This window comes from Furipterus horrens, unplaced genomic scaffold, assembly GCF_987537825.1.
Source record: "Furipterus horrens unplaced genomic scaffold, mFurHor1.1.pri manual_scaffold_7, whole genome shotgun sequence".
Lineage (NCBI taxonomy): Eukaryota > Metazoa > Chordata > Mammalia > Chiroptera > Furipteridae > Furipterus > Furipterus horrens.
Window position 1 is genome coordinate 142,045,832 of NW_028327177.1, and position 19,884 is coordinate 142,065,715.

The window sequence follows — 19,884 nt, forward strand, 5'->3', positions numbered from 1 at the left end:
GGGAGGGGGAGAAAAGAGACCGGATTCAGCGCCCTCCCAGGCCGGCAAATGCCCGCCCGCTCCCATCCCCGTCCCTGCTTTATCCACCCCCTCTTGCACGTATCCCCGAGATATCCAGCTGAGCCACTTGTCCTGGTCACCGTCTGTCCCTCCCCACCAGCGTACAGACAGAGCTGTCACGTGCAGCGGACACACGCGTTTGCTGCATAAAATGTAAGCGTGCTGTCTTGTACATCTCCTTGAAGAAATCGTCTTTGCCGCCTGCTCTGCGTGAGGCTTAAAAACACGTCACTTCCCCGCTGTCTGTGGTCTAACTAGGCCTGACCTGACACAGGCGGTGTGGGACCAAGGAGAGCACAAGGACAAGGTCTAAGGCCGCCCAGGTCTTTACAGGGGACACGGCGCGGAGGGGCCGGCTCACTCGTCAATGGCGATCTCCGACGGGATCTCCGACCAGAGGCGGGCGTACTTCACGGGGGTGACCTGCTCCTGGGGGTCCCGGTCCACGTGCATGTGCAGCATGAGCCGGCAGAAGGAGGCCCGGAGGTCATAGGGCAGGTTCTCGTCGGACATGCAGCGCAGAATGAGGTCCACGTCCAGCTGGCCCGAGATCTCGTTGATGGCCAGGTACTGGCGGTCGAGGCACATTCTGGCGAAGAGGTTCAGCTGATACCTGGGGGAGAGACCGGGCGTCAGGCGCGTGCTGGTCCCACGGCAGCGACCTGGACACCCCTCACCGGCTTGCACGTCCGAGCCCAGCTTTCGTCCCAAGCAGAGGAAGGAACAGGCCAAGCGAGGCCAGCAGGCACGCGTGCCCGCCCTGCTCTGCCGGAGTAATGAGGGGACTGGCCTGAGTCCATGTCCCCATGCTTATTTTATGAAGTAAATGAGGGGAAAACGGCGGGCCGGAAACGGTGGCCTATTTCTTCAGGTGTGTTTCCATTCAGCGGATCAGAGCCCACATAGGAAATGCTAAGACTCTGCCCACGTGAGCCTCATTAGTCATTTTACAATATCTTATAATACTTTCAGGATCTCAACTCACGTAGGTCTCCTCTTTGACTTTTACACAATCAAAAACTCCGTGTAAGAAATAGGGGCTCCTTTTGTGTTCTTCCTCCTCCGATCTCATGTGATCTTTGTTCGCTTCCAAACTTGACCATTGAGACCCTGTTTCTCATTCCCTCTCAGGAGAAGATCCGTCAGGCATTAGAATGAACATACTTGTCACGTGGAAGGAGCCAGCCAGAAGCCCCGCCGGGGCCAACGCTGGATTCTGACTTGAAAGCCGTATTCGTTCTCAATAACGATGAGCTGAAAACAGTCCCGCCCTCACTAGGTACCAGCGAAATGCAGCTTTAAGTATGATTCTGTTTCATGCTCATTAAGACTAACAAAGGTAAAAAGCATCCCCATGTTCAGAGTTGGCAAAGGCAAAGAGAAGCGGACGTTCTAATTTACAGCTGGGGGCAGTGTCACCAGAAGACCCGGCGAGGGCTGCTTCGTGCCGTTTAAAACAGGCGCACTCTCCGGCCCCGTAATTCCACTCCTGCTGCGGAGTGGGGCCTCTTCCGCGCTTGAGCAGGGATGTCTGCTGACGTGAAAAACTAAACGGTGGCCGACATCACATGTCAGAGCGCGGAACACGTGGAACATCAATAAAATGGAATGCCGCAGGCTGTCAGAATTCAAGGGGCGAGCCTACCTCCGTTAACATGAATACATTTCAAAAACAATACCGAATGAAGGCGGCAGGCTTCGGAATGGAACGCAGAGCACGGGCCTATTTACATCAGGGTTTAAGTGCAGGTGACGGATTAGGCATTATTTCCAAAGGCACAGAAATGGAGCAAAATGCACACAGCGGGCGTGGCAGGACGCGCCGCACGCCCGAATGGAGAGCACGCAGACGACGGGCCGCGGCGAAGCTCCGTAACTGCGGGGTCCTCCTTCTTGTCTTCGAAAAGTACTGTCGACTCTTTTCCATCTTCCCTTCCTTTGAAAAAGTATTTCTTGGTTTTCTTCCCTTCATTTTCTTTCCATTCCCTTCACCCGAGGTGGCAGGGCAGCAGGCCTTAGAGCTGGGACCAAGGAGATGCCGGGACGGAGGAGGCGACAGGCAGGGAAACAGACTGGGACGGCACCAGCCGGGCTCACGCTGTCAGACAAGCGAGCTAGGACTGTGGAAAGGGTGAGGGCTGGAAAAACCTCAGTCCTCAGGAACTGCAGGCCTGATGGGAACTCAGTGTTTATTATAGGTTTGCAGACAGATACAAAACAGACATGTGAGTACAGATACAGGCATGAAATGTGGACGCACACGCACGCACACACGCACGCACACCGTTCCTAGCCCTGTCTGCTGAAGCTTTGTGAGGCTGGTGCTGCTTGCCTCTGTTTTGCAGACTCAGAAGTTGGGGCAGAGAGAGATCTATCACTTGACCAAAATCAAAAAGCTAACGAGCAGCAAGGCCAGGTCTGCACCCAGGCAGTGTGACGCGTGACTGCTGGGACGAAACGCACGTGGGTGCCAGGGTGTCCTCCTTCTGACCCGGCCACACCTGGAGACCGGGTCGCCGTCTAAGCAGCCATGGAATCTACACTAAATTTCTCAGACACGCATCCGCCTTTTCACGGGACAATCGGAGGACATGGGGCGCCTCTTTGGGGCGATCACAAGCCAGCAACAGCGGGCACCCCGGCCGCGCGCCCTCACCGGTAGTAGCTGAGCACGTCGCGGTCCTCCTTCTGCCCCTCCTTCGCGTCCTGCGCCAGTTCCCGGACGCTCTTACTGCGGATCTCCTTGCTGCTGTCCCTCCAGAACAGCCACACCTCTTCCTCATCCTCTCCCGCCTCCAGAGCGTTCTCCCCGGAAGAAACCCCTTCAAACTCAAACCGAGAAAGAACCAACCTGGGGAATGAAATGAGACGGGAAAGCACATTAGTTCTGAATCGGAATCGTTGCTAATCTCTGATCAGCTCCGCCAGGCCCGACGCCGAGATGCACCGGCGGAGTCGGGATGCAGAAAGCTCTTGGTTTCTCCCACGGGCAGAACCACAGAGGGGCTGAACGGTCACTTCCTCACGCATGTCCACCAGAGACCTGATGAGGCCTGGGGGTCTTGTGTCTGTCTGAACGGAGTGGGAGGAGGTGCCACCGGCTCTTCGTGGGCGGCAGCCAGCGACGCGGCTCAACCCCCTACAACGCACGGGACCATCCCCACGACAGTGATCCGGCCTCAAACATGAAATGCCAAGGCGGACACACCCTGCATCAGCCAAACCCGAAATTAAGGTATGCACAGGAAGCAAACAAACCACACACACGAAATCACTAGTTCAGGGCATAATTTCGATTTTGGATTGTTTTTTAAAAACACTGTCCATATGACTGACCCTACACTTCTCAGGCAAATTGTCCCCTAAGAATGAGTCACTACTATGAACCCAAACTTCTGTGGACCCAGAAAGACCTTCAACAGTGATAATTTAAAAACTTTTTTCCAACACTGATTTATAGCGACACAGAGTTATCACCGCCTTTAAAATGTAAAATTGATCATCATCCTTAGAGAACTTTAAACTCTTAAAGTTAAACCACGTGTGGGTGAGACGCTCCCAGGTGAGCGCGCATTACCTGTAAGCCAGCACGCAAAGTGACCCCGCGTGCCGAGGGGGCCACACCAAAGCCAACCTGACTCCCCGAGCGAGGTCTTGGCCACAGGAGGCTCAGAAGCCGGTGGACATGCTGCCATGGCAGGTGTGAAGACACCGTGGCACGGCCCTCTCACTGGCGGGCACAGACACGCACTGGCCTGCATCCTGTGCACCCAGCCCACCCCGCCCAGGGCCAAGCCCACCCAGGGCCCCGACCGCGGCCCACTCACTTGGTCTCGATCAGGATGTCGCCGTTGGCCGGGTTCAGCACAGCTTTGCAGATCAGCTCCTGGGTCACGGGAATTGACTTGTTCATGGACACGCAGAGGTCGGACAGGTAATCCAGGAACCTGCCGGGAAAGAAACCAGAACGTGCTCTGTAGACAGAGGTTGGGCTCCCAGGGCCGACTTGTCCGCAAGGGGACCGAGCCCACGGCCCTGCCGCAGAAGAAGTGACATTTAAGGTCTGGTACCGGTGCCTACGGTGCCCCCAGGAGGACGGCGGGAGGAGGGGAGCAGCGGAGCCCAGAGGGGTGGGGCGGGGCCCTGCGGCAGGTGGACTGCGGCCACAGCCCAGCAGGGGTCTAACGCCCGCGTCCTCAGGCGCACCCTTATCGGGGAGCAGACTCCCCTGCCTCCGCTTTCTCATCTACGGAAAAGGGTCACGTGGACCCTCGGAAGGCTGCTCTGACGGTTAAATGCGACAGTTCCTGGAAAAAGCTCACGGCTCTCTCCCTGGCGCGTGAGAGCGCTCGGGAAATGCTATTTTTATGGCTGGGAGGCATCCTTTACCCACAGCACGGGTGGGGCGGCGAGGTCCCCTGTGCGACCCCCACGGCCGACCCCTCCCACTTCGCTGCAGGGGCAGGGTCGTAATGAGAAGAGCGGAGGGAGGCGGGTGGGGGTGGGGCCCGTGGGATGAGAAGCGGGGGCCCTGAGTCCATAATAACGCGTGCTAACGGCACCGGTAACAACCGCGCTTGCCACAACTCCCAGTGCTGCGACCGGTCACGGGGCGCTCACGGGTGGACAGGCCGCGGTCAGGGTCCCTGCTGCGCGGCCCTCGGTGCCCCGTGCTTCCCCCTCGTTGCATCTGCACAGCCGCCGGCGAGCAGGAGAGGAGATCCAAGCCCCGGGAAAGCCAAGGCCACCAGCTGGCCGATGGCAGAGCGAGGGCCCGCCCCGGCCTCGTCCCAGGGCCACGCTCTCCCCACGACCCATCCAGGGCCCTGCGCACCCCCGCCAGGTCAACACCGGGACAAGTGCCGCAGGCCCGGGCCCTCACCTGGGCTCCCTGTTCTTGCGCACCAGGCTGACGAAGGTGTCGATCTCCGCCGCGGTGATGTGCTTCTCCAGCAGCTTCCGGTTGTTGTGCAGCAGCGCGGTGATGGTGTCCTCGGCCAGCACGTCGTAGCCGATCTGCTTCTGCATGAAGCCGAACTGCTTGGCGATGTACTCCTGGGAAGGGGTGTGGGGGGCATCAGCGCGGGGCCCTGGGGGGGCCGCACACAGCCGACGGCATCCCGGCAGGAACGCCTGCCCCCAGGGGCGTCACGGGTCACCCCTACACCTGCCCCTGGGGCCGTCACGGGGACACCCCACACACCTGCCCCTGGGGCCGTCACGGGGACACCCCACACACTTGCCCCTGGGGGCGTCACGGGGACACCCCACACCTGTACCAGGGCAGCAGCCGCTCACTCCTGCAGCCTGGTCTCACTCAACCTGCCCACAACAGTAATTCAGCAACATGCTCTGTATTTGGAGACGGGCCTTTTATTAAGTGCACAGATTACTTTTTAATGCCGTGATTTATTTTCTAAAGAAAGGCTCAAAGCTGATCTTCAGCTCCGGTTTTGTTCCTGAGTCACGAGGACTTGCTGTGCCTCACTGCTCCGTGCTACGGAACACACACAGGTTTTCAGAACGATGTTACCCTGTTTTGTTTCCTTTATCGGGGGTGAAAGCACATTTTTAAAGCCTCTCTTCAGGGCTCAGACATCCATTCCATGGGAATATTTACAAACTCAAAGAAGCCGCTTAGAATATTGGTTTCTATTCAAACACACCTCCCTGCCCCAGACAGACACCGTGCCTGCTCCAAGTTCAAGTGCCTCCCTTTTAAAAAAAAATTAATTTCAAAATCCTGGGCAGTGCTCAGGATGAGCCCGGTGGACAGGGTCCACTTTTCAGCCCACAGTTAATAATGGGGTTCATCAGCCCTCAGGACACACTACAGCCACGTGGCCTGTGACCCAGAAGCAGCCAGGCAGAGGCCCCAACACAGCGGAGGGGACAGGTTCGCGGCCTCATGGACCAGCCACGCCCCGGCGCACACACGGCGGCGTCCTCACGGGAGGATGGAGACAGCGCAGGTGAATCTCCGTGGCCCTGCGCGGGTGTGCTGGTGGCACCAGGGGCCTGAAGTGACCGCAGTGCCCACAGGCAACCTGTGCAGGCTGCGGCGCGCCCGCCCTCGGTACACGGGCGTCACACGAGCCAGCAGCGAAGGCAGAGTCGAGGGTTTAGAAATGCTTGCTAACAAAGCGTACTGGAAACTTTAGAGTTCTGCTTACGAGCTCCACTGTCCTCGTGAAGACAAAAAAACCATGAACGACAGAGAAGAGTTCAAGTTCAAAGGCCAGACACAGGACAGTCAAAGGCTTAAACACCAAAGCCCTATGTGACAACGCGGGGCTGGAGTCACAGAGGCGGCGTGCGCAGGGCAGTGGCTCCGTACCCGCAATCCCTCACCCGCTTTCTGCACTCTGTTGCCCACGGCCAGCCACGGTCCGAAAGTATTAAACGAAACATTTCAGAAAGAAACAATTTCTAGTTTTAAATTGCGTGCCATTCCGAGCAACGTGCTGAAACCCTGCGCGACCCAGCTCGGTCCCACCCGGGACGTGACGCCCCCCCTTTGTCCAGCGTCTCCACGCTGCAGGGGCTCCTGCCCGCTGGTCACGAAGCAGCGTCTCCGTTATCAGAGATGGACCACGGTCACATAGCGTCCACTGTGGCCCGCTGCTACGATTGTGTTATTATTGTTCACCTCTCATTATGCCTAACTTAAAAGATTGAACCTTACCACAGGTGTGCCCACACAGGAAAAAGCAGCATGTATGGGGCTCGGCCCCACCCGCGGTCTCAGACACCCACCAGGGTCTTGGAATGTGGCCCCGCGGACGAGGGAGAATGACTGCTTCTCAGCCTCAGCAACCCCGGCTTCCTGGGCCGCTAATTCTTCCCTGCAGGGCTGTCCTGGGCATCACTGGGTGCTCAGTGGCATCCCTGGCCCTGCCCGCTCGATGCCAGCAGCACCCCCAAGTCATGACACTCAGGGGAGTCTCCAGACATTGCCAACGTCCCCTGGGGGACGAAATTAGTTCCCCTTGAGAACCACTCACTGTAGTGACGTAGATCTCAGGTTTCCCTGGAATCTCAAATTGCCTGGAAGCCCCAAAGGGGCCAGAACATGTACGCCATGGGGAGAATGTTTTATACATACATGACCATGATGTAGGTAATAACTCCGAATATCATAAAACACGAACCAGAACCAAAACAAAGGGCAGGGACCAGCAGAGACGGAGGAAATGGGAGAGGCAGAAAGAAAAGACCCTGCTCTGCCCTCCGTAAGCGCACGGGATGGCGTTCCTGAGCCTTCAGGGACTGCGCCACGCCACCGCTGGAAGGGGACTAGCGTGTCACGGCAGGAAGTCCCACTGCTGGGGCTGCAGAGCGAGTGCTCAGGCTTCCTTGCTAAGGACCCTGGACCACACTCCGCAGGCCTGCAGAGTCTCCCTCCGTCCTAAGAGCAAAGGTCACATGAACACTTCTCTAGCCATGAAATAAACGTACACGCGACACGTAAAACTCGTGATCAAAGTGACCGAACTTCGGGGGGCACTGCCGTGACCTCCCACCGACCGGCACGCACCTGGTTCTTCCGGTAATCCTGCTGCGAGTGCCTGAGGACCCGGTAGCACAGCCGGCAGATGTGCCGGAAGGGGGCGTGGCGCTGGTCCCCGAGCTCCTCCAGCCGCAGCATCGGGCCGTCGCCGCAGTCTGTGAAGGGCGCCTGCAGGAGCTTGAAGATCTGTTCGCAGGAAGAAAAGAGTGAGAACCGTCACCGCCGGCGCCTGACAGCGGAGGCTCCGTCTGGAACTGGTGTGACGTCCACGCTGCTGACCAAACGCAGCAATGACCTGGAAGCTGCATCCAGTCCGCCTGCTGGGAGCGGGGGCTCGCCGAGCCCCGGCCCCGGGACGGAGGGTCCTCCAGCACCGGCGAACGCCGTGGCTACAAGTGCAGGCCCGGGAATCGGGCCATTCGAGCGCAACTCACACACCTTTATGACGCCGCAGCGGCACAGATCGCGGTCAAGGTGACCTTTGGTTTCCTCGTCAGTAGAACAGAGAAAACACCTGGCTCACAAGGGCATTGTAGGGATAAAAGGGGTGATCGTGGTCAGCTGCCCAAGCACAGTGGCCGGGGAGGGCTCGGGCCACCGGCTCGGGTCGTCTGGCCCTACAGGGCCACGCTGCTCCGGACATGAGCAGGCTCTGTGCCAGAGGCTGAGCCGGGGGCCGCCGCATGGGCAACGGCACAACACTTGCTCCTGGACCGGAACTCCCTGCTGAAACGTGACGGCCTGCTGATCGGTCTGGTCTATCCCAGAGTGACGAGTCCCACGTCCCCGCGGGAGCTGGGGATTCACGGCCAGCACGTTTCCCTCTTGGCTGCAGCGGCCAGGCGTCTCCAAGCCCAGCTCCGGCCCGGCCTCCACCGCTGTAGGAACGATGTGGCCTGCGTTTCTGTACCCTGGAGCCACCCTAGATGTGACTTCACGCCGGTTTATTACACCGACACCAGGGAATACCACCTACATGTTTCCTGTCAGCCATTACTCATTCTTTACAGCGAGGGTCTGTGGGGATTTACAGGGGTCCTCTCAAGGCCAAATGGTTCCTAGCGCTTGACGTGACTGACACCATCTTAGGAAGCAAGATGCTCCCCGTGACCGCCCGTTCACCCTGGGAGGGTGGGCCGGGACCAGCCGCAGGGAACGGTCTCGCACGGAGGCGGCGGCCCGCTGAGCTGTGCACGGCCTTGAGCAAGCACGGGCCCCGTGGCCGCAGTCCTGGGGGCTGTGCGCATGCAGCCCCAGCCCCTCCAGAGGCCGAGCGCCACCTTCCTGCGGCTGCTCCGTCCCCAGGTGCCCTGAACGAACTGTCAGCCTCGGGCGTCGTCAGCCTCTCCCTCCCGTCTCTCGGCCCCGACTCCCTCAGAGGCCGGTTCCAGGGGCCCCTGTGGCCTGAGCTTACCCGCCCTCCACGCCATCGGACAGACGAAGGCCTAAGGACGCAGCCCAGAGCGCCGGTGCTAGTTCTGAGGAAAGTAACGTGAGTTATTCTTGGAGTTCCTAAGGGGCGGACTCTCAACGAGTGTGTTTTCGATTGGCCTGAGCTGTCAGGCCGTGAAGAGCCACAGAGCAGACTCAGGTGTGCAGTGCAGGCGAGAGCAGCCGATCTGGGAGCGTGTCCAACTCTGCGCGGTTCCGGAAAAGGCGCAGTGGGGAGACCCGTGGTTGTGGGGTCGGGTAGGGAGGGAGGAACGGGGGGAGCTCAGAGTTCCCGGGCAGCGACACTGCTCGGTATGAGGCTGTTGGGTTGGCCAAAAAGTCCGTCATGTTCTTTTCCACAAAATAAAAGACATTTTTCATGTCACCAATAACTCTGGCTTAGATATTTTGAGTATGTTGGCCGTCTCCCGCTATTGGCGTCTAGTGGGCAGAGGCCGGGGGGCTGCTAAACACCGTCCAGTGCATGAGACGGCCCCACAGCAAAGAATCATTTGGCCAAAATGTCAGCAGGACCCAGAAACTTTGTAAACTATGTTTGACACGTGTGATCGGTCACAGTCCCTTCTCCACACCCAGCACGGATACATTTTTCAGTTCCGTGTTTACCTTCCTTGCAATAACAAAGCACAATATGCCAACAATGTTACCCATCCCCTTCCACCTTCGATATTAGAATGGTTGCAAAAAACCCACCAATTTTGGTGTTTTTTAAAAACGTACAGCTGTCACCATATGATCCAAAAACACCGTTTCCTATGAAGTTACACCCAGCGAGGCACCACCCCTGTACGGGGAACATGTCACGGACTGCCTGGCCAGCCCGATAGGATGGGGGACCCCAGTCGCTACACATCTGTGCAAACCCACTGAGCACACAACCACGGCACGGGCTGCACGTGTGCTGGGGACTCTGGGGGATGACGATGCGTCCGTGTGGGTCATCGACGGTGACAGGCCCCCCTCGGGTGGGGGTGTTCACGAGGTGAAGGCTGTGTGGGGGCCGGGGGGGGGGGCGGGGTATATGCAAACTGTCCTTTCCACCCACCCTTGCTGTGAACTTAAAACTTTTCTGAAAAATAGTCTTTTTTATAAAAGTCAGGTGACCAAGCTTCCCAGGAGACGTCCTCTGGGTCCGAGGCCTGCGGCCCCACCGATTCCCTACAAAACCCAGGCCTGTCCCGTCTCCCTGACCTGCTTGAGGATGTTCTGCTCCCTCATCAGCTTCTGCCGCTCCCTGTTGGGCTTGGAGAAGACCACTTCCAGCACGTCCTGGCCAGAGTTAGTCCCGCCGGTGACAAAGTAAACCAAGTCTTCCAGCAGCTTGGTCACCGACCTTGGGGGCAAAGGAGCAGTTAGAGATGGAAGGGGCCCACATCCCATAGGGAGGAGGCCCGTGGGGGTCTCGGGCCCAAGGAGCCACACTAACAAAGGCAGACCTATTCCTCCCAAGTTCCTCAAATCTGACAGTCAGGATGATGACACACTAGTGTCCACAGAAGGATCAGCACCTTCCGAAACCGCTGGCCATCCACGTTCCTATCATGGGAACCTGAACCCCGACATTTAGGAAGCTCGTCCCAGAGACGAGCTGGAGACGGAGAGAGGGGACCTTTACAGCCTCAGAGCCTTTCAGGAAAGGCGTGCAGAGGGGACTACTCTTTGCAAACCACGGCTGGTGTAGCCCCCCACGCTAAGCCCTGCGGCCCTCGCACGAGCTGTTTGGCACGAGCCTGGGAAGTCCACGGGGCGGGGGGGGGGGGGGGGGGCGGGGGCGAGAGGAGCTGCCCAGCCCTCGGGGGCCTCACCTCCTCTCGTTCTGGGTGATGGTGCCTTTCTCCAGCTTCCCCGCGATGGAGCCCAGCACCTTGCTGGCGTCGTTGGCGAAGTCCAGGTCCCGGACCTCAGCAGGGGACACTGGGACAATGGCAAACGCCTCCTTGTCCTCCTTCACGGGAGACGTGCCAATCTGAAACACAAGACGCTCTGAGGGCCGCCGCGTGGGCTGAGCGGGGACGGCGAGCCCTGTGTGTCCGGGGCACAGGCCAACCCGCGGGGCCGGGAGCTACCCTGAGATAAAGGCAACTAGGCAGGGACACGTCTGGGACAAGTACCCCGAATCGTGAGCGGCTGTGACCTCTGGAGACTGGAGCTGCGGGGACAGTGAGGCAGGAAAGGGGTGGCACGTATGTTACACGGCACACATGACTCGAGAGCCAATACATGCTCACACACACACAGCGGGGGCAGCCATGCGAGACGGTGACCCTTGACTCTAAGTCACAGGGTTGTAAGGCTGGACGCTGTACTAGTCTCTCGACTTTTCTGTATACCCGAAAATGTTCACAAAAGTAGAAGGAAAAAATCCAATAACTTCCCCATCACCAATAAGTAAACAAACAAACAAACGGGAGTATCATTCCGTTTTTGAAAAAGAAGAGCCCTCTGTGTATTTATGTTCTGGAGAAAGTGGGGGCACAGAGGTGAGCTTCAGGGAGAGGAACCTTTTAAAGGGGTTGGAAGCACTTTCAAGAAATAAACATGCATATTTGAGTACACAGAGAGAAAGAAATAATGAAGGCTGGGGAAATCCACTCGAGCCCGATGCCCCTAGGGACACACGCACACACGCCTGCAGCCCGAAGCCCCGGCAGGCGGGCAGGAAGCCCTGACCACGGTCCAGCCATCAGGCATAGGCACGGAGGGGAAGGAGAGGTTCTGGGCGGTCAAAGCCCTGGGCGGCCTCGCGCAGCCAGGTCCCCCGGACAGAGTGCATGCCACACGTTTGGGTCTGTCTGCGACCCCACTGTGGCCAGAGCAGCGGGACTTCAGGGCCCACAGCCCCGTCTGACCCCGGGGAGCCCGGGCTCCGGGGCGGGGGCCGAGGGGGACGTACTTTCAGCATCACGGGCTTTTCCTCCTCCTTGTCGATGGGGATGTTGGTGCTGTGGACCCAGGTGTTAGTGCACAGGTGCCTGAGCCGGACGTAGGAGTTCCTGCCGGAACAAAGGGGGAGTTCAGCAAGGGGACATGTAGGTTCTCTCTGGCCCGGCCTGGAACGTCGTCTGTCCGAGTAGGAAGGACAGCGCACGATATAAACTTGAGAGCGAACGGTGCTGGTCCACGGGACGTTCCGGTGTGTTCACACGGCAGGTCGTTGGTAAGGGCTCTGGCTTGACTGCGAGACGCTGTATTTCTGCCTAAGGTCACATCCCGGGAACGAATGTCTCAGAATGTCTCGGACTGGGCCCAGGCCGAGCAGGAAGTTTACTGACGTACGTCAGTGGTCACCACGAGAGGTGACGAAGCAGGAACTGACATTTCCACACGCAGCGATCAAACACCATGGAAAAGCACGAAATTCCCGGGGAAACAACAGGAGTATTGGCTGGTCGTGGGGCAGTGAAAGCCTTCTGAGGCACAAAACCAAATACGAGATCCCTGTATTTTAGAAGTCAAAGGTGGGTGAAAAGTAATGGGCAGAGGATCCGAACAGCTTTTTCTGCAAAGACAACATACAAAAGGCCAAGAGGCACAGCAGAAGAGGACCAGCAGCGTCATGAGCCATCAGAGAAACGCAAACCAACCAGGTACCACTGCCCACTTACCAGGGTGGCTCAAAAAAACAAACCAACCAACCCCCCCCCAAAACCAACCAAACAAAAAAACACCAGCCGGAGAAACTGCAAGCCTCCTATGGCTCGCGGGAACGTAAAATGTGGTCCACTCCTCCAACGGTCAGACACGGAGCTACATACAGACGACCGGTCACTCCCCTCCTGGGTGCAGACCCAAGAGAAGCGTGCGCGCGCAGGTCCACAGCAGCACCGTTCCTAAGGCCCACGGGGGAACTGCCCAAACAACCGTCCGCTCACACGCGGGTAAGATAAACACACATGGCGGAACCGTGTGATGGAACACTGACCAGCAATAAAATGAAATAAAGCGCTGATACATGCTTCCACATGGATGTGTCTTAGAGAAGCCAAGGGAAAGAAGCTAGTCACGGAAGTCCACGTAAAACACCACTCCGCTTCCATGACCTGCCCAGACGCAGCGGCTCAGCAGAGACCGAAGTGGGGGGACGGACGGCTGTGGGGGAGCTTGGAGCTGGGGAGGAACCGCTGACAGGCACATGGCTCCTCTGGGGGGTGAAACTGTCATAAAACCGAGCATGAGGATGTCTGCCCAACGCGGCTGATCTTCCAGAACCCAGCACACGGGGCACTTTGAGCAGGTGCCCTCAGGGGGGCACAAACTCCCTCTCAGTAACCGTTATTTAAAAGCAGCAATGACTCAGGGCCGCCCTGGAGCGGGCAGAGCTGCGCACAGGCGTGTGATTCTGTGGGAGAACATCTCTAGCCCTCCCCGGATTCTTAAGCGGCTTACAACCCAGCGCTCAGCATCCTGAGTGACGCGCTTCCACATTGTAAGGTCCCCTTCTGTGTGGACGCTGCCCGACACGGTCCCGCCGAGGGACAGGGGGTGCCAGCATGAGAAGGGTCTCCTCACACTCCGACAGCGGCCCCCTGTGGTGACCACGTTCACAGCTGGGCTCAGGCAGAGAGTGGGGGGCCGGGAGGCACGTGGGCAGAAACACAGAGGACCACACAGAGTCGGGGCCGTGCGGAAACCTACGGAAACCTGCCGATGCCATGCTGGGGGCCAGAACTGCCCGGACAAGCCTGTCTGACTTCAGCATTTAAGATCTGGGGCTCTGGGATGGGACTCGCTGCCCTGGGATGAGGTGCTTACAGGCTCTGAGCCTCCGTGTCCCCTTTTGTAAGACGGGGTGAACAGTGACACTATCTCACGGGGGCTTTTGGGACGGTAAAATTACTGACCACAGGAAGGCACTTAGCGCGGGCACGGCGGGTGGTCAGCACTCGGCCACTGTCTGTCGTTACTCAGAAGACGGTCGCTGGCTTCACTAAGGACAAGCTTTTGTGTCATTTCCAGTCTAGGATTCCCCCAACACGCGTCCTCATAAAACTAAGAGTTAAAGTTCATAAAACAGCCGGAGCAGACTGGTCTGACTTCTGACTACTCACAAGAAAATGTACTTTGCGCTCAGTGAGTTTCAAACGTTCCCTTTTCTAGAATTTCTTGGCTGTTGTTTCTTCAGCTGAGCAAGGGAGCGCTCCGCTTTGGCAAAGAGGGGGACAGCCAGGAAATGAAGTACTGCCCTGCCTGAGCCGCAGGCGCGGCCCGTTGATCTGAACACAGCGCACAGAGAGCACTTCCTACCCAACCCTGAGGACTCACGACTGATGGGGAAAGAATCAGGTGCCACTCCAGCCGGCAGTCAAAACGAATCCTTTGCCAACCTCCATACAAAACCTTCCAGACAGATCCCAAGACCCTGGCCAGGGCGCAGGCTCCAGCCCCGACTCAGCGGGACGAGCCGCGTGAGGCCGTACCTGGGGACGAGGCTGTCACCTCCCCGCAGCGTGGTGGGGTCTAACTCAAAAATGGAGGAGATGTCGTTGCCCTCGGGCACGGACACCAGCGAGTACACCATCTTCTCCTGGGCGTTGCGCAGCCGGCTGCGAGAGGCGTCCTGGTCAGCGTCCACCTGGGGAGGAGAGGCCACGAGTCACGGGGGCCGCGCGCCGGTCCCACCGCCCGCCCCTGGCCTGCGCGGGCCACAGGAGCGGGGGACAGGCCGTGAGGGCGAGCAGAGTAGCCGCACAAGACGAGCGCCAGCCATCCACGCCGAGAACAGCGAGGCTCGCCCTTCTCCTCGAGGGGCGACAGAAGTGTGTGAGCAGCAGGTCCCGCCCTGCTGACCACGGGCAGCGCCACAGGGGAGCCGGCACCCTGTCGCCAGGCACAACCGTGGCAGCGGGGGCCGAGGAGAAGCCATCTGAGACCCTCAGTTCCGGCCGCTGTGGGGACCCACGGGGAACTGCCTGGCAGGAAGAGGGTGCAGCTACCTCCTGGGAGCAAAAGTGAAACAGAGAAACCTGGATGCAAGCGACCCCAGGGAGGCCAAGAGAACACGTGAGAAGTCGGACTCGCCCTGAAAAGAACATCTGTTATTAATCACGAGGGTGGCCCGCGGCCCACGGCAGCGCGGGGGAGGGCTCTGGCTGCGCTGGGGTCAGGCCGGGACTGACATCATCTTCCATGAAGGCTGACAGACGGTGACAAAAGGGCCCCTGAGAACCTGAAAGCATGGAGCCCGTCTGCCTGGGCGGGTCTCAGCAGGTGGCCAGCCCGCATGGCCCCTTGAGGCCGCGAGGCCGTGCATGGTCTCTCTCAGTGCTGTGACACTGCAGGACTTGTCTGTCATGTTTAACGTCCCCCCAGCAGGACGTCAGCATCCACCTGCATCTGCTGGGAAGCCCCATTTGCTTTGCCCCTAACTGGCTTTGCTCGGGCCATCGCACCGCCGGGCCTCCAGGCGGGGGACGTGGGACAAAGGGGAGGGCGAGCGGGTAGGGAGACGGCCTGGGAGGACTGGGTTCCGCGGGCCTGACCTCGAGGACACAGGCCGCTCCACCCGTGCCTCGGCAGCCCCAGCTTCTTCTGTAAAAAAGTCAAAGGGGAGGACTTCCGGCCAAGACGGAGGCCTAGACAGACACGCTGCGTCTCCCTCCACAACTAAGAAGGAACACAACTACCTCAGAACTAGAGACAACCAGAAGTTCCAGAAAATTGAGCTGCATGGAAGTCCAGCAAACAGAGATATAAAGAAGAAATACTCATCTGGACAGGTAGGAGGGGCAGAGAGGACGCGGTGTGGTGGTGGCAGCAGCGGTGGCAGCGGAAGGCCAGCAAAAAGTGCAGTCACACGTTTTAAAAAGTCAGGAGGGACACCTGGGGAGCGCTCCCAGCTCCTCACCAGACTGCGCAGCTCACAGTCTCAGCGCCAGGAAAAATCAACCCTCATTGCTTCTGACTGTGCAAACCAGTCGGGGTTGGGGTGGAGGCAGAAACTGCCTGTCTCTCAGCAGAGTCCACTTGTTTAAAGGGCCCCCACGGTCCTAGAATGTCTGCAGACCACCCACTCTGGGAACGAAGGCCAGGGCAACAGCTAGAGGGGAGCCAGTCTGGTGCGGAAGTGGGAGAAGTGCCTGGAAAAGGGGCGAGTGCTGAGCAGGTGGCATTGTTCCCTCTCGGAGCCCTCTCCCCCATACAGCACTACAACGTGGTGAAACGGGTCGCCCTGTACTGACGAGTCCCTAAGGCTCCGGCCCTTACAACGTAACAGGAGAGACAACTCTACCTGGGACATGGAGGCAAACACACATAGGAGCCTGTCAAGATGAGGAGACAGAGAAGTATGGCCCAAAAGGGAACAGATCAAGGTTCTAGTGAGAGAACTAAGTGAGGAGGAGATAGCCAACCTCACAGATGCAGAGTTCACAACACTGGTGATAAAGATGCTCACAGGCTTGACAGATATGCTTGAGTACAACAAACGCATAAGGGAAGAAGTGAAGACTACGCTAAGTGAAACAAAGGAAAATCCACACAAAACCAAGGGTGAAGGGAAGGAAACCGGTGTTAAAATCAATAATTTGGAACATAAGGAAGAAAAAAACAGTCAACCAGTGCAGAATGAGGAAGCAATAACTGAAAAAAATGAGGAAAATGTCCCAAATTTTGCAAAGGAGATGGACATACAGGCCCGGGAAGGACGGAGGGTCCTGGGCGAGCTGTACCCAGAGGGGACCACACCAGGATGCACTGTGAGTGAGATGCCAAAGGTGAAAGATAAAGACAGAGTCCTGGGGGCAGCAAGAGAGAGGCGGAGAGTTGCCTACAGGGGGTCCCTATAGGACTATCAGCTGATTTCTCAGAGGACACTTTGTAGGCAAGAAGGGACTGGCAAGAAGTAATCAAAGTGATGAAAAGCAAGAACCTGCAACCAAGACTACTCTATCCAGCAAGGCTATCATTTGGAATGGAAGGGCAGATGAAGTGCTTCCTAGACAAAGTAAAGCTGAAGGAGTTCATCATCACCAAGCCATTATTATATGAAATGTCAAAGGGACTTACTTAAAAGAGGATCAACACTATGAACACTAAAATGACAACAAACTCACAACTATCATCAACTGAATCTAAAAAATAAAAACAAAAACTAATCAAACAACCGGAATAGGAACAGAATCATAGGTGTGGGAATCATTTGCAGGGTTATCAGCTGGGAGGTGGGAGGGAGAGAAATGGGGAAATGGTGTGGGGACTAAGAAGCATAATTAGTTGGTACAAAATAGACAGGGGGAAGTTAAGAATAATATAGGAAAGGGTGAAGCCAAAGAACTTATGCACAACCCATGGACATGAACTAAGGGGGGTGGGATTGCTGGAGGGAAGGGGGGCACTGGGAAGAGGGGAGCAAAGGGGAAAAGAAATTGGGACAACTGTAACAAATAATCAATAAAACATACTCAAAAAAAAAAATCAAAGGGGAAAACAAGGCTCCTTTTGGACCACAGGCGTCTGTGTGCTCCCTCAGGCACGCTCCTGCCCTGATCCGTGCGGGGCTCCCTCAGCAAACTCGGGACGCGCGTCCATCCACACTGGGTGGCAGTCGCCCCAGAGCCACAGACACCTGTACAAGCTCCGCCCGGGAGCCAGAACTTCCACTCAACTGTCCCCGTCCAGCGGCTGGGACCTGCACAGCGTCCCCACGCCACTTTCTTAGATAAATCCCAACCCGGTTCTGGGGTAAGACCCGGGCTGCGCTGCAGGCTAGAGTTCAAGTTCAGGGACCTGCCAGAGGCCGAGAGGCACGTGGAAACCGCGTTCAGCGCCGAGTCTGGGGCGCGGTCGGCGTCCGCCACCTAGTGGCAGGACAACCACAGTGCGGGAGGCCTCCGCCACCAGCCGCCTCCGGGGGTCCTTCACCCCCACTTCCAGCACGTGGCCCCAGCTGCCCCTGAATGGAGGGGGATGGGAGTGACAAAGCAGAGGGAGGTCCCAGGCGAAAGCCACAGGCACTGAGGTCGGGGTCAGGAAAACACGGGGCCAGGGAGCAGAACGGAACGAGGCTTCCTCTGGGGGTCCGTCTGCCCAGGTTTCCAAGCCTGGAGAGCAGGATGGGGGACGGCCCTGCCCTCGATGATGCGGGCCCATGGACGCAGGACCGCGCTGCTGGTCTTGAGGTGCGGGGTGAGCCCCACCCTCCACCACAGGAGGACCAGCGCCCAGCCCCCGCCCCGGTCCCCTCAGCGCTACCTCTGCACCCCGCCTGCTGGCCCCTGCAGAGGAAAACCCACGGAAAGACCCCTGAGCTCCAAGAGACCCCGAGGCACAGACCAGCTTCCTCGTCTGTCACACAAAGGCCGTCCAACCCCCCTGCACAGCTGCCCTGCGCCCAGATGAACCGCCGCAGAGAACGGCCCCCGGGCGGCCACCCCAAGGCTGCTCACTGAGCTCTCTGAGGCCCTGTGTCTGCACGACCCTCACCAGCGCCCCACAGCCAGCTCCTGGGCCACAGCGGCCGACGAGGGCCTGGGGCTCAGAGAGGGCGGCTGCCTGCCTGAAGGCACACAGCTCTGCACTCGGGCCTGCTGTCCTAATGCCTCTGGGGCCCCCTCTGCGTCCCTCAGAGGGGACACGGCAGCCCTAAGACCAGGGGTGCATGTGACAACAAAGAAGAAGGTGCAAGGACGAGAAGTGTCGGGGAGGAACGCCACCCCTGCTGGGCCGGTCTTCGAACTCTCGGGGCAGCGAGCGCCGTGCAGAGATGCTGAGTGGGCAGCCTTGCTCACGAGCAGAAACCCGAGGGCGGTGTTCCTACCTCCCCCTCGCTGCAGGAGCAAAGCCTTCAAACGCTCCAAAAGTGTGGGTGCAGGGGATGAGTGAAGAACCAACAACAGGAGGTGAAGCCCCCCCCCCCCCCAAGTCCAGGGCCTCTGCGGTCCCTCCCACCGAAAACTCTCCCAAGACAACGGCTGCCTCCGTGACTCCCCGCGGCCTCCTGCATTCATGTGCCCGCTTCAAAGTCCCTCAAAATTTTAGCATCTTAGGGAAAAAGTACTTCAGTATCACCTACCATATCCCCCAGACACGATCACAGGGGTACACAGTGTCAAATGGAGCAGCGACTGGGTGGGCTTTTGTTGACCGCAGACCAGAAGGGAGCCACCCCAGGGAGCTGCCTCATTCACGCCCACCGTTCCCACGTCTCACGCCCACTGCCTTCTGACGCCTGTCACCGTGGGCCCCCGAGCCCCAGGTGCCTCCACAGAAGCTCGGATGAGCCACATGGCCTCCAGAGAAAGATCCGGGGAGGGGGGCACTAACATTCCCACCCACGTTGCCAAGTCTATTTCTGACCCTGCAGAAAGCAAGGACGGACCGTTACACAATCGAGTGTCTGCTCAGAAGTCAGGCACACGGGCCTCCTGCGTCACCTCCGCAGGCTAAGTGACAGCATCCGCCTCACGCACACGTTCCTGGAAATCTCTGAATGAGGCGTGGATAAACACCAACAGCCAGAGGACACCTGTTTGTAAAAGGCCGGCTTCCTCAGGGCCACCACCAACCTGGGAGCCTTCCAGGTGAGGCCGTGAACGCCCGCCCCTTAGAGGCGGCGACCCCTGCCTACACCCACCAAGAGCGTCGTGACACACAGGCTCCTGAAGCCATCAGGACACTGAGGAGCGACGCCTGCTCCCCGGAGCAGCAGACAAGGAGCCCGCGGCCGGCGGCCGAGGGCTTCCCCTTCCCGCACTCGGTGACCAGCGGCAGCTTCCTAACGGGGCTGCAGCCTCACCCTGTGGGACGGAGACCGGAGGCCCCCGCCCATACTTACTGAGGGCTGAAACTCCAGGCACTCTTCCTCAAACTCGGGGTCTACCTGATGGAAGAGAATCATCGGGAAATTAAAGCAGCCGCTGACTTCG

General features: G+C 58.4%; 1 protein-coding gene across 5 annotated transcripts in view; it reads right to left on the minus strand.

The window, feature by feature from the left end:
* Nucleotides 1-19,884, minus strand: part of ITPR1 (inositol 1,4,5-trisphosphate receptor type 1) — a 202,376-nt gene that overhangs the window by 109,068 nt on the left and 73,424 nt on the right. For 3 of the 5 annotated variants that reach the window (XM_090284865.1, XM_090284863.1, XM_090284861.1), the window contains exons 10-19: nucleotides 19,794-19,838; nucleotides 14,440-14,594; nucleotides 11,916-12,015; nucleotides 10,828-10,988; nucleotides 10,214-10,355; nucleotides 7,598-7,756; nucleotides 4,943-5,115; nucleotides 3,888-4,007; nucleotides 2,717-2,911; nucleotides 422-673 (exon numbers count right to left, since the gene is read on the minus strand). In XM_090284865.1, the coding sequence (XP_090140991.1) occupies nucleotides 422-673; nucleotides 2,717-2,911; nucleotides 3,888-4,007; nucleotides 4,943-5,115; nucleotides 7,598-7,756; nucleotides 10,214-10,355; nucleotides 10,828-10,988; nucleotides 11,916-12,015; nucleotides 14,440-14,594; nucleotides 19,794-19,838 (1,502 nt within the window). The remainder of the gene's footprint in view (nucleotides 1-421; nucleotides 674-2,716; nucleotides 2,912-3,887; nucleotides 4,008-4,942; nucleotides 5,116-7,597; nucleotides 7,757-10,213; nucleotides 10,356-10,827; nucleotides 10,989-11,915; nucleotides 12,016-14,439; nucleotides 14,595-19,793; nucleotides 19,839-19,884) is intronic. The other 2 variants (XM_090284866.1, XM_090284864.1) reach the window with 1 other exon arrangement.